General features: G+C 37.1%; 2 protein-coding genes and 1 pseudogene across 3 annotated transcripts in view; 2 read left to right on the top strand and 1 right to left on the bottom strand.

The window, feature by feature from the left end:
* The window catches only part of LOC104761302 (plastidial pyruvate kinase 2-like), a 4,794-nt gene extending 2,312 nt beyond the window's left edge, over nt 1-2,482 (bottom strand). The window contains exons 1-8 of one of the 2 annotated variants that reach the window (XM_010484371.2): nt 2,055-2,481; nt 1,464-1,751; nt 1,188-1,353; nt 943-1,077; nt 696-806; nt 508-596; nt 266-328; nt 14-146 (exon numbers count right to left, since the gene is read on the bottom strand). In XM_010484371.2, the coding sequence (XP_010482673.1) occupies nt 14-146; nt 266-328; nt 508-596; nt 696-806; nt 943-1,077; nt 1,188-1,353; nt 1,464-1,751; nt 2,055-2,300 (1,231 nt within the window). In that variant the 5' untranslated portion in view covers nt 2,301-2,481. Of the gene's footprint in view, nt 1-13; nt 147-265; nt 329-507; nt 597-695; nt 807-942; nt 1,078-1,187; nt 1,354-1,463; nt 1,752-2,054 lie in introns of both variants that reach the window. The other variant, XM_010484372.2, reaches the window with a different exon arrangement.
* LOC104761301 (protein timeless homolog) lies at nt 2,845-8,356 on the top strand. Its single transcript, XM_010484370.2, has 17 exons — nt 2,845-3,136; nt 3,227-3,386; nt 3,474-3,783; nt 3,884-4,024; nt 4,102-4,288; nt 4,376-4,506; nt 4,609-4,824; nt 4,929-5,095; nt 5,357-5,435; nt 5,549-6,043; nt 6,133-6,503; nt 6,633-6,740; nt 6,927-7,142; nt 7,233-7,301; nt 7,391-7,606; nt 7,712-7,798; nt 7,913-8,356. Exons 1-17 carry the CDS (start codon nt 2,845-2,847, stop codon nt 8,190-8,192), a joined length of 3,525 nt encoding a protein of 1,174 aa, XP_010482672.1. The 3' UTR covers nt 8,193-8,356.
* LOC104763415 lies at nt 8,759-9,577 on the top strand (annotated as a pseudogene).

Here is a 12,106-nt window from a genome sequence, read left to right as displayed (position 1 = left end):
ACTGCATCAGCACCTTCTCTAACAGCGATAGCAATGTCTGAGACCTCTGCCCGGGTTGGAGTTGGATGAACTATCATACTCTCAAGCATGTTAGTCGCAACAATAACAGCTTTTCCCATGCTACGGCATAGGTTAATGATCTTCTCCTGTATTTTCAAAATCAAAGCAGAGATTTAACTGCAAGAAAATTTGCCGCATGTTCTATATCTGAGGAAATTGCAAAACTTGTTCTTTGGTTTATCTTAAATAAGAGGCAAGTGCTAACCTGAAGAATGGGGACTTCTTCAATTGGAAGCTCTGCACCAAGATCACCTCTAGCAACCATTGCCTGGAAGACATACACAAAATCTAATTAGACAATCACATGCACAAGGGCCATTCCAACCAGAATATATATTGTTTTTTAAAACAATATCCAACCAGTTGCTCTCAAATAAGGAGATTATGTACTGTAATACATATTAAGGTAAAAAGAACAAACTAGAGAAGGTTGACAGAAAAGATCACCCCATCTGATGCTGTGATAATGGAGTGCAAGTTAGGTATGGAGTCAGCACTTTCAATCTTCACTATCACGTGTATATCGGCACCACAATCTGAAAATAATTGTAACAATCAATCTCAAGATTAGAACAAAAATGAAAAAATCATAGGCAAATCATTCACTTAGGATAGGATTGATTCCACATATTTACTTTGAAGATATTTCTTCAATTCGTGTACCACTTGAGCATCTTTGACAAAGGACACCGCATAAAAGTCAACTTTGTTCTCCACTCCAAATTTAATATCCTCCCAATCCTTCTCTGCGAGAAGAAAACAATTACACAAAAAATAAGCATCAGCGACTCAGAATAAGATCTTTCAGACATAAAAATATGCAACAGGTCAATCACAGCAACAAGAATAAGTGAAAAAGAGAGTTAACACAGAAATTCGAACCAGTGATTGAAGGTAATGTTGCACTCTTTCCTCGGACATTCAAGTGTCTCCTTGACTTAAGTTCTCCACCATCAACAACTTCACATTTCACAGAGTCTTTGGTCTTAGACTTCACCATAAACGACATCATACCACCTGGACCATAGTAATAGAGCCATCAAAACTAAAACAAGTACATTTTCATCAACGGGGCATGTCAAAGGAAATCTAAAACCCTTTTACACCAAATACAAAGATCTACATACCATCAACAAGGAGCATGTCACCGGCTTCCACATCGTTGACGAAGTCATCATAGTTAACACTGACACAACTTGGTGTGCTGACACCTCTCTCAATAGTAAAAGTAAACTCTTGACCTGGATCTAACATAATTGGTTGCGGTAAATCTCCACTCCTAACTTCTGGACCCTATGGAACAATGAAACCTAATCGTCAAACAAGATACAAGAACACAAAAACCTGCCAAGCAAATAGATCAAAATGACTCTGAGATAAAATTGGGAAACAAAAAACCAAACCTTGGTGTCAAGCATGATAGCAATGGTGTTGTCCTTTGTCTGTGCATTGTATTCTTTAACCAAATCAATAACCTTCTTATGTGAAGCATGATCACCATGAGACATGTTCATCCTAGCAACATTCATCCCAGCTTCAGCCAATTTCCATATCATCTCTCTTGTGTTGGTAGAAGGACCAACGGTGCAAACAATCTTTGTCTTCCTCCTTACTGTCGGCTTCGACCACATCCCTACCGATGTGTCACCAAACTGCTGTATCTCCAACAACCTCTCAAGCTGCTCTTCTCTCTAAATCCACATTGAACCCAAAACAAAAAAAAGGGAAAAAAACATATAATCAGCTCACAAAATAATCAATGCACATAAAAGCATCAAAACATTCTCAGTAAAACCTAAACCATAGACTTTAAAGCTGTCACATCCAACATCAATTCGAAATGGATAGTTATTAATGAAAAAAAAAAAAAAGATCAAATAGAAAGACAAAACCCAACACCCAGAAAGACAAAACACATAGCCGCATTCAAGAACCATTTAAAAAATACAAAAAAAAAAAAAAAAGAAGAAGCATATAAGGCTTATTACACATACGTTAGGCACATCTTCCGGAGAAACAGGAATCACTTCAGTCTCAACACGAGCAGATCTCACAGTGGTATCAACCACTCTTCTGCTTCTCACAGAGACTCTTCCACTTCTCTTAGCTTCGTTTCCAAGAACCTTCACTGCAAAACTCGCCGGCTTCAAAAGCTTCTCGGATCTTGTAGACACAGATCCACCGTTGTTGGAACACAAGATAGATCCTTGAATCGACCTGGTAGCAACCACTTGAGCCATTTCTGTTTCCGAAGAGAAGAACGATCAATGAATTCGATAAGTTGAAAGAGTTGTAAAAGAACGAGAGAGAGAGAGAGAGAGAGAGAGAGAGAGAGAGAGAGAGAGAGAGAGAGAGAGAGTAGCGAAGGATTTGGTTCTTTCCGGCGGAACTTACGAAGACGAAGAAGAAGCAGAAGAAAATGCTTAGTTCGTATCGAAACGTGACAAATCATTTAAGTAGTTGGAAAATTTTAATTAGGAAAAAAAAAAAGACAAAACTCAAACGACAACGTATTAATTGGGCCAATTTATAAGCCCATTAAGACCATGTGGGCCAAATTTTGATATTTTTGTTTTTGACTTTTTGACTTTATGAGGATAGCGAAATGGCGGGAAAATGTCTGTAGCTATTCGCGCTCACAAAAGAGCCCTAATCACTGAGAAGCTGAGCCATTTTTGTTTTTTTTTTCGTCTGTTCGATGTTTATGATTCGATTCGATACAATCTCTGGTTAATTTCGCAAAGCAATTTTTGATTTCAATTTCGTAATCTGAGGAAGAAGAAGATGGATGTGGAGGAGAGAATCTCAACGAAGAAAAAAATGGATTTGGAAGGGTTATCAGTAATCTGCAGCGATCTAGGAGTACCTGAGGAAGACGGCGATAGAAGACGAATTGGGTACTCTAAAAGTGATTACTGTCTCGATAATTTGAAAGATTTACTTAGATTTCTGAGACGCGACGATCCTCAGAGCAGACAAGTTTTCAAACAAGTCTGTTCTTGGAATATAGTCGCTAAAGATTTGATTCCGATCATTGAGCATTACCAAGATGAGCATAACTTAGTTTTAAATGCAGGTACTTTTTTTTTTTTTTGGTATCCTTTTAAAATAATAAAGTTTGATGCTTTGTAATTTTTTTTGCTGATGAGATTTGTTGTGGATTCAGTTAAGGTGTTGGTGTTTCTTACGATGCCTATAGAGACTTCTTCAGATGATATCCCTCAGCAGTTAGAGTATTTATGGGGTTTGAAGTCTGCGATTACTTTTAGTAACATTGTTCCAGTGATTGTGTCTTTGCTTGAAGCTCCTCTCGAGAGCTTGGAATTGTAAGTTTTTATAACTCGTTGTTGTGTTTTTAAGTACTTGCTGAGTGAGTACGAACCCTTTCTGAACTTGATGCTTATGTTTTTCAGAGATGTGTTCAATGAGGAAGATTGGAAATTGGTTCAGCTTGTGCTTACTTTATTCAGGAATTTGCTGGCTATTCATGAGATTTCTCCGATTCAGAAAGCTGGTGAATCGACTTGTTACTTTTTGTCGCTGAGGGATCAGTTTCTTGAACTTTTGTCTCGTGAGAATGTGATGGATATATTTATTGTGATAACTCAGACGATTGAAGGTTTTGATAGTTTGTTGAGGCATGACAACCTACTTCTCCTTGAAATTTATCATTATATTCTCTTGGGTCAAGACATGGAGCTCGTTGCAAAAGCTCCTGAGAAGGTTAGTGTTTCAACTAGATCAATAAGATTTATAAGATTGGAACATGTTTTTTTTTGTTGGTATTGATGACGATGTCGATCATCATGACTTATTTTGCCAGTTGGATCAAGGGAAGAAAGCTTCTGTTGATAGTTTGAAGACATTGATGAAAGAGGAGGAAGTGAAAAGAAAGCTTGCAAGACTCAACAATATGAGTCAGCGTCATTCAAAATTTGGTGGGACATTCACCCGGGTTACCATGGTAATGATTTGTGCAATGATTCTTAAAAGTTTATGCTGTGTAAAAGTTGGTAGTTTAAATGAGATTTCTTTTTATAGGATGGCAGTAAAGCTGTTCTAAAGGGAATACATTCTAGTGCGGAGAGCACAATGCTAAAGCCTCAGCAAGGTCGTGGAGCTGCAGAAAAGATTGTCTGGGAACATGTACCAATGTCTGTGACAAATGACAATGTTTTGAAGTTGCTGCATGATTTCATCAATCAATTTATGTCAGGAGGATATAATGGTATGTGGCACAAAAGAACAGTGATATTTTGCTTGTACTTTGTTTCAAACACCCCTGATGCTGATACCAGTGTACCAAATCTATTAGTTCTGATGCAGTCATTATGTGAAGATATTGAAAAGGAGCATCCCTCCATTCAAAATAGCGACATCATTACTTTCTTTCAAGTTGCACAGTCCGTCACCTCTTTTCAATTTCACAAGTCCTCGGCTTCTAATGTGAGTAATTGAGCTACGTACTTTGATTTTATCTCCCTCTCATTTCTAAGTTGCTATGCATTTAATTTCTTTCCTTACTACAAGGCTTTATGTCTTTTACAGCCAGCAACAGGATCGGAAGAAACTTCTGAACTCTCTACCAATCAGAATGCTGGAGTAAACTGTTCTAAGAATGACATTTGTGCTCCAATTGCAGCAACAATTAATGACAGAATGTTTTTACTTGTCATTTCAAAATGGCGCAGTGCATTTGATGGTCTGAAGGAAACTAAAGAATTTAAGTTTTTATCTGCAGCAGGTTCTCTTATGAAAACCATGGTATGCAATATGCATGCATTAATCTCTTGTTGCTTCTGCATTTTGTTTACCAATTAATAGCCAATACTCATGATGTGCACTGTTCACCTGTTTATTCAATGCAGCTTTGCTTATTAGATCTGGTAATTAGATTGCTACCTGAAGACTCTAGAGAAGCTTTTACTGTCCGCATCTTGCTTTATAAGTTGTTTTATGACCAAACTGATCAAGGGATGTGTCAGTTCATCCTGAATCTGGTGAGAAGTTTTGACACGCACAAGCAACCTAAAAGGTTGGCCTCTGCTTCTGTTACTTATATATCCAAAATCTTGCGGTCATGTAGGATCTTGCAACAAGTGATTTGTCAATTCTTGTAGCGTGATACATATAATTTGTGAATCTTGGAACATATAACATAATCGTGACACACAGAGCGCATATGTTCTTGTTTGACTTGTTAAATGTTTAACTGAAAAACTCATTTTAATGACAGGACGTGTATGTTCTTTATTGTAAATTTAACTTGCTTGTGGTTACTTTTATTTTTTGCCAGTGAGCTTGGAGATCTGGTGGAAAGCATCCATGTAATAGTAGGCCTTATGGAAAACCTTCAAGGGCGTGGAACTTTGAGGGTATGTAACTGCGTGGATATGAAACTCTGATTAGATTAGATACAAAGCTTTATTAAACATGCGTTAAGGGAATACACGCAATATTTCAACCAAATGTCTGTTTCATGCCCCAGGTTTCAAAAAAATCAAGGAAGGCAAGAAAGAAAAAACCCATGGGAAATAAGGAGGCCACAGTGCATGACCTGTCTGAAAATCATCCAGGTACTTCAAATGAAGCTAGCGCCGCAAAAAGCATACCGATGGTTGATTCAACAGTTTCAACGGAGGATGGACCAATGGATGTGCCTCCCAATAATCCAGGGGCATCAAACCTAAGGACTGAAGCTGATGAAACTCAACAAACGCACAGCCCTAAGTCAAATCATGTGGTCGATGATCTGTCTTGCGGCAGTGACGATTCTTCTGACGGCGAAGAGCAAACAGCAACAGATGAAGTTGATTTTAAGGTTTCCACATTTATTTCTGCTTTTGCCAGCAACAGCATCATTCAAAACCTATGCTGGTTGCTTAAGTTTTACAAAACCAACCCAAAACAGACGAATCACCACATAATAAGTATACTGCGGAGGATTACAGAAGACTTGGAGCTCTCTCCCATGTTGTATCAGGTCAGTCTTTTCAATCATATCCCAGATTGATACATTTCTTATTAAACTTTTTGCATCTTCTTCACTACTTTATTGGGTTCATTTCGCAGCTTTCATTGCTAATAACATTCCATAAGATCCTTGATGAGCAGAAAGCTTGTCCCTGCAAAGACTATGAAAATATAGTTACCTTCCTGACAGATCTGGTTAGAAATATGTTGAAGAAAATGAAGTCACAGCCTCTTCTCTTTGTGGAAATTCTCTTCTCAAAGACTCGCAAAGAATGTCATTACATAAATGCGGAATATATGTTGCATGAGCTTGGCCATCTAAGAAAACAAATGGGAAATCAAGAAAAGGTCTCAGGAACCGAGGAAAATGGTACACCATCAGAGAAAGGATGGACTCGCCGAAGCTTAGCAGATGCTCTAGGTGATGATGAAGCTGATGTCGTGATTTCTTATGATCAAGGATTTCAAAAGTAAGAAAGTGTTCCATCCTGTAGAACAGAAACTCCTTATGATATTAGTGTTTGTGCCTTATGTTTCTTGTTAGCTGAGTATACTGTTCATTTTTATTTGCTAACGCATGTGACTTTTTCATGCTGCAGTGAAGATGATCATATGGTGGAAGATGAATCTGCAGGACCATCTAAAAGAAAGCGAAGACTTGTTCTTGATGGTGATATGGAAATAAAAATTAAAGACCTATACGAAAGGTATGTTTTGTTTGACGAGAGGAGTAGTTGCTGAACAGAAATCATTCTCTATAAAGTACACTTCTAATTTAGTTATAAGCATTGATTCATGGCTTTGATTTCACGAGTATTGGACTCAGATTGCTACATATAAGCCAACATGTGCTACAGTTTGGTTTAATTGGCTGCTTAATTGATTTGTTGTAGGTTCAAAGATGATAAAAATTGCAGCCGCCTAATTGCTGAAAATTTGGATCCTGATGGTGGAATTACTGCTGCACAAGTAACCAACAAGCTTAAACTGCTAGGTCTAGAAATAAGGAAAAGGCTTCGGCGTGGTGATAGCTCTATCCAAGCAAATGAAGGCACAAATGGAAATGATGATCCAGATCAACTGGATGCAACATCATTTCAACGACCTTCGTGAGTATCTCTTAGAGTTGATGGAATTTCGAGACTTAAACACATCTAGATTTGGATTATAACGGCTCTTCTCTACTGCTTTTGAACCAGAATCACCAGAAAGAGAGCGAGTTCCTTTAGTAAAGAACAAGAAACACGTATTAAGGAACTATACGAGAAGTGAGTGTCAAATTTTGCCTCTGCATAAATCTCTTTCTTTGCAACAGTTTTATTGACTCTGTTGTTTTCCTATTGTTGTCTATGTGCAGGTTCAAGGACCAAAAGCGCTGTTGTTATTTGATTGCCAATGAATTAGGGTCTGAAAAAACATATACTACTGCCCAGGTTTCACGTAAATTAAAGCAACTTGGTCTCCGTCTTCCTCGTGGTAAGAAGTCTGAAGCTGGTATGAAGCTGAAAGACGACCATGATGAATCTTCAGCAGATGAATCCGACAATGAAACAATACTAGCCTTCAAGAACAGGTAACTAAATGTTATAACAAGATTTGCTTATGACTCCCCTCAAGATCAAACTTGGTTTCTTGAACACTGTGAATTGATGCCTGAGAGTGTTGTCTTCTTCTGCAGGAAGAGCACAAAAAATCAGAAGAACAAGCAGCACACAACTTCAAGCGATGAGATCACTTTAGGTGGTTCTGAAGACAACACAAAAAGGTAAAACCCTCCACTCATTTTGTCTTCGCATCGGGGATTAACTCAGGATTAAAACGAACTTCTGAGCTTGGTCTCACGAGTAAGTCTCACAAATATCACACTTTTTCAAATTAGGAATGAAACTAGTCCACATGTGCCTGCCACTGATGAAGAAGAGAACAATGATCAAGACTTCATCTCCCGGGAAAGTAGAGAATCTGAAACAGATGTTCACATCAGTTACAATGCTCCTTCTACTCCATCTCCAGAAGATCCAAATGTTTCATCAGATCATGAACTGGAGGATGATGAGTTAGCAGATTCCGGTGATGACTCTGCAGCTGGTGGTGCCTCCCTCACTCAAAGCCCGCTTAGTAGGAGGAAAATGAAGATGGTACTTGATGAGGATGACTGATGAAAACAAGGCTCCCATCTTATTTTGTTTCAGGTAACATCTGTAGGGAAAACAAATCCATATGAAATAAACCTTTACTGTTAAGTAGTGACAATGTATAGAAAATTAGAAAAGAACATACCAGCCTCTGTAATTTTTTGAGGAAATTTTGGTTTATTGTTCTAGTGTCTGGTTCAATTGGTTCAGATTTGTTAGGAGACACTCATAGTCCAATGATTCAAACTACACTGCACAAAGCAGAAGATAACAACGATGATGGTTTTGCTGTGTTTTCCTTTTTAAAAGCTGTTTTGTTTCTATGTCGCAATTAAAAACAAAAAAAAACTATTTTTATCATGGTTTTTTGATGGCTTGTGTGGAAAAAAAATAGATTGACCATATACAAATACCGAATCCTTATACGAATCACAATTATGAATCCCCTATAAAACACGAAACAAACTTTTTAACTCAAAACCTAATCTCTGTATACAGATCGTCTTCTTCTCCTCTGTCGCACCACGATTTCTAGGGTTTCTTTCGCACGTCAAATCTATAAACCCTCTGGCTCCTCTCATTCTGCAAAGATGTCAGTCACGGCAGGAGTGAGTGATACCATAATCACTATAAGGGAAAAGCTACGTGGTAAGATTGGACGGACAAAAGTAAAAAGATATTGGTCTGGAAAAGCTCCCGAGTGGGCAGAGGAAGAAAAAGAAGAAGATGTTGCGATACACAAGGTTGTTGTTTTGGATTGGAAGGATGATCCGAGGCTGCGACGTTTAGCTCAGGCAAGAACTGAAAACCGTGAACAAGTTATAGCTGATCATCGGTGAATTAGACAGGCTGAGATTATATCTACAGATCAAGAAGGGGAGGAATTGAGGAACCAAGAGACTAGAGACGAGGAAGAAGATGAGGAACGAAGAAGAAGAATTAAAGAAGAGAATCTTGAAAGAAAGCAAGAGGAGGATGTACAAGAAGAAGAAGAGCTACAAGATGAAGATGAAGACGAATACGAGACTGATGATTCAGAAGAAGAGACGATGCATGTTGCCATGATCAAGCCTTTTTATGTACGAAAAGCTGCGAGAGATACAATAGCTGAGCGTACGCGGATTGAGGCTGAAGTAGAAGCTTTTAAGGAACTAGCAAAGAAAAAACTTGAGCTAAGAAAGATAGAGACGAAGCAAATAGTAGTTGAGGAAATTTGGAAAGATGAAGAGATACTAAACAACATGTTACTGGAGGAAGATGTGGAAACTGATGATGAAACCAATGAAGCTGAAGAGTACGAAGTTTGGAGGACAAGAGAGCTCGCTAGGATCAAGAGAGAAAGAGATGCAAGGGAAGCTATGTTGAGAGTTAGGGTTGTTGTGATGGACTTAAACGGGCCAGACGTATAAAACAATTAAGCCCGTTTAATAAATTACAGAACAGACGAAAACTAGTAACATGTGGTTTATAATTTCTTCAGTAACATTGCTTTCCCCCATATGATTTTGTTTTACTTTAGACTTTAGAGTTTCGTTTTGGCAAAAAAATTATGCCGTTACTTAAGAATACTTAAGAATACATACATATGCTTGGAAAAATGGTTCATGCATGAGTTTTAAGATTATTGAAGAAATGGTTCATGCATCATATCATATGAGTCTTAAATAATTTTTTTTTGTTAATAAGATTATTGAATTGTTATTTACCACCTCTTCAAGTTCATTACTTTCGACGTACTGAAATAGCTACCAACGTAATTGCCCCTAACCTACTTGAAAGCAAATTTGCTTTAATAGGATTTTGTATTATCATTATTTATTTTGTTTATTGAAAAACAACACACATAATGTATAAAGGATATGATTATAGACTGTACCACGAAGACATGAGTACAATCTACGTCGACATTATATTTAAAATCTACATTACTATTCAAACGATCGAAATGTTACGAATTAAGAGGTCGGACTATATATTGAGTCACATTTGACTACTCCTCTCAGGTCATATATCTCACCACATGACCTGAGAGTCACATTTGGCTACTCCTTTACTCAGCCTAAATATGGTGCTTAGCGTAGAAGAATTTGCTCAGCCTAAATATGATGCTTAGCCTAGAAGAATTAGCTCATGTGTTTTTGTATGGGTGGTGCAGTTCTCTGTTTCGAGGCTTAGTTTTCACCAAAGCACCTGCGCAAGTACACATGCTAAAGAAACAAACGACATTAATTATTGTTAACTGTTCTGCTAACAAAATTAAACCAATTTGGAGTATGAAAGTGGAAGTGCAAAACCTTCAAGTTTAAACTGGGAATTGGTGTCATCACTTTGGAGTTTTTTTTTGGGATTTTCCCAGTTTAAAAACATTTTCCTATATTGGGTGTCACATCCTGCTTGTCTATGTTCCGTTGAAGAATTGGTGTGGATGATGCTTGGTGATTACAAGAAAAGTCCGGGGAAAAAAAATGAGCGAAATTATGTAATTTTTTTTTGTCATGGGAGAATATATGCCAAAAACTTATTAATCTTATCCACACATCTCTCCTTTCAAACTGCTTTTATTTAGTGTCATTTTTGTTTTTTTCATATGGCGTGTGAATAAAAAAGAAAATAATAAATTTACTGGACATAAATGCAACTTTAATGCAATCCAATTATCCAAATACTTTATCTTACAAAAAAATAGACTAAATATTCCATCTTTGATTGTAATGATTCAAACTTTAGTTTTTTTTTCACTATCAGGCTTTCTTTTCTTTTTTATTATCAGTTTTTATTTTTTATTTGTATCTAAATTTGGTTATACAAGTCATTTCCTATTAAGTCTTGTCGAAAGCTTAGGAGAGTTTCGAAATGTGTTTTGTTGAAGTATCTTGATTTCTTGATGCCATTGTGCAGAAGATTAAGGAGATGTAAATCCGCTGGAACAACCGGAAGTATCGGTATACATTTGAGGATCCGTGTAACGATGTTGTTTAGGAGCATGGTTTATTCTGATGAAACGACGTCTTCGCCAAGAGTAAGTGTAGCCGCTGACTATTACTGGAGAAGGACCTGTGACTTCAAGAGTTCTATTTACGAAATCATTCTTTATTGCAAGAGTACGTTATAGACATATTTAACTTTTTGTATAATCTTATAACCATTTGGAAGAACAATAATCATTGGTGGGATCTCTCCCATTGATATGACAGACTCAGAAATACAAAATGTTACTCATTGACCCTGTGAGGCCATAGGTCATCACGCAAGACCCGTCACTCAAAAATATTGACGAACCATCCAATGTTTCCTTCTTCTCCCAAACTGACTCCGACAGGTTAGGCCTATACACAATGGGTTCCAAAGACGATGCATCTAGAAAAAAATATATGTCCTTTGTGTATTAGTTTTATTATTAATTGATAGTTATGATACCCATTAAAAATCATCAGTGAGAATGGTCTAAGAAACCTCTACAATGAACATGCTATTATAGGGATTTTAGTAAATAACTATGTAGGTATTTATTTTGAGTTATTCTTAATTGGAGTCCCAAGTTTGAGATTCCAATGGAGGTACTTCGTGCTCTTAATATCGAAAGACATCCAACAACACACATTACCTTCGAGATTTGAGAGATTCATCATATCATTAAGTGCACTTCTCAACATCTACTTACTGATGTGTTCTTCTGGTTTTTCTTCTTGCTTATGTTTTGACTTTTTGTTTCTTCATATTCTGACTTGTTTTTACTTTCTCCAAAGAACTGGTTGGTTGGCAAGTTCTTTCCTAGTCGAAGATGCAACGTATACGTTCATACTTCATATAGTACTTGATTGTGGTCAAGCTAATAACCACTTTTTCGATGGATTTTATAAAAAGCTGTTTTTGTTTTCTGGTTACAATTATAAAAAAAGCTGTTTATATTAACTGCTTTTATTTAGTGTTTTTTTTTT

Source organism: Camelina sativa, chromosome 18 (genome assembly GCF_000633955.1).
Source record: "Camelina sativa cultivar DH55 chromosome 18, Cs, whole genome shotgun sequence".
In the NCBI taxonomy this organism is placed as follows: Eukaryota; Viridiplantae; Streptophyta; class Magnoliopsida; order Brassicales; family Brassicaceae; genus Camelina; species Camelina sativa.
This window is presented reverse-complemented; position numbering and strand designations above follow the sequence as displayed.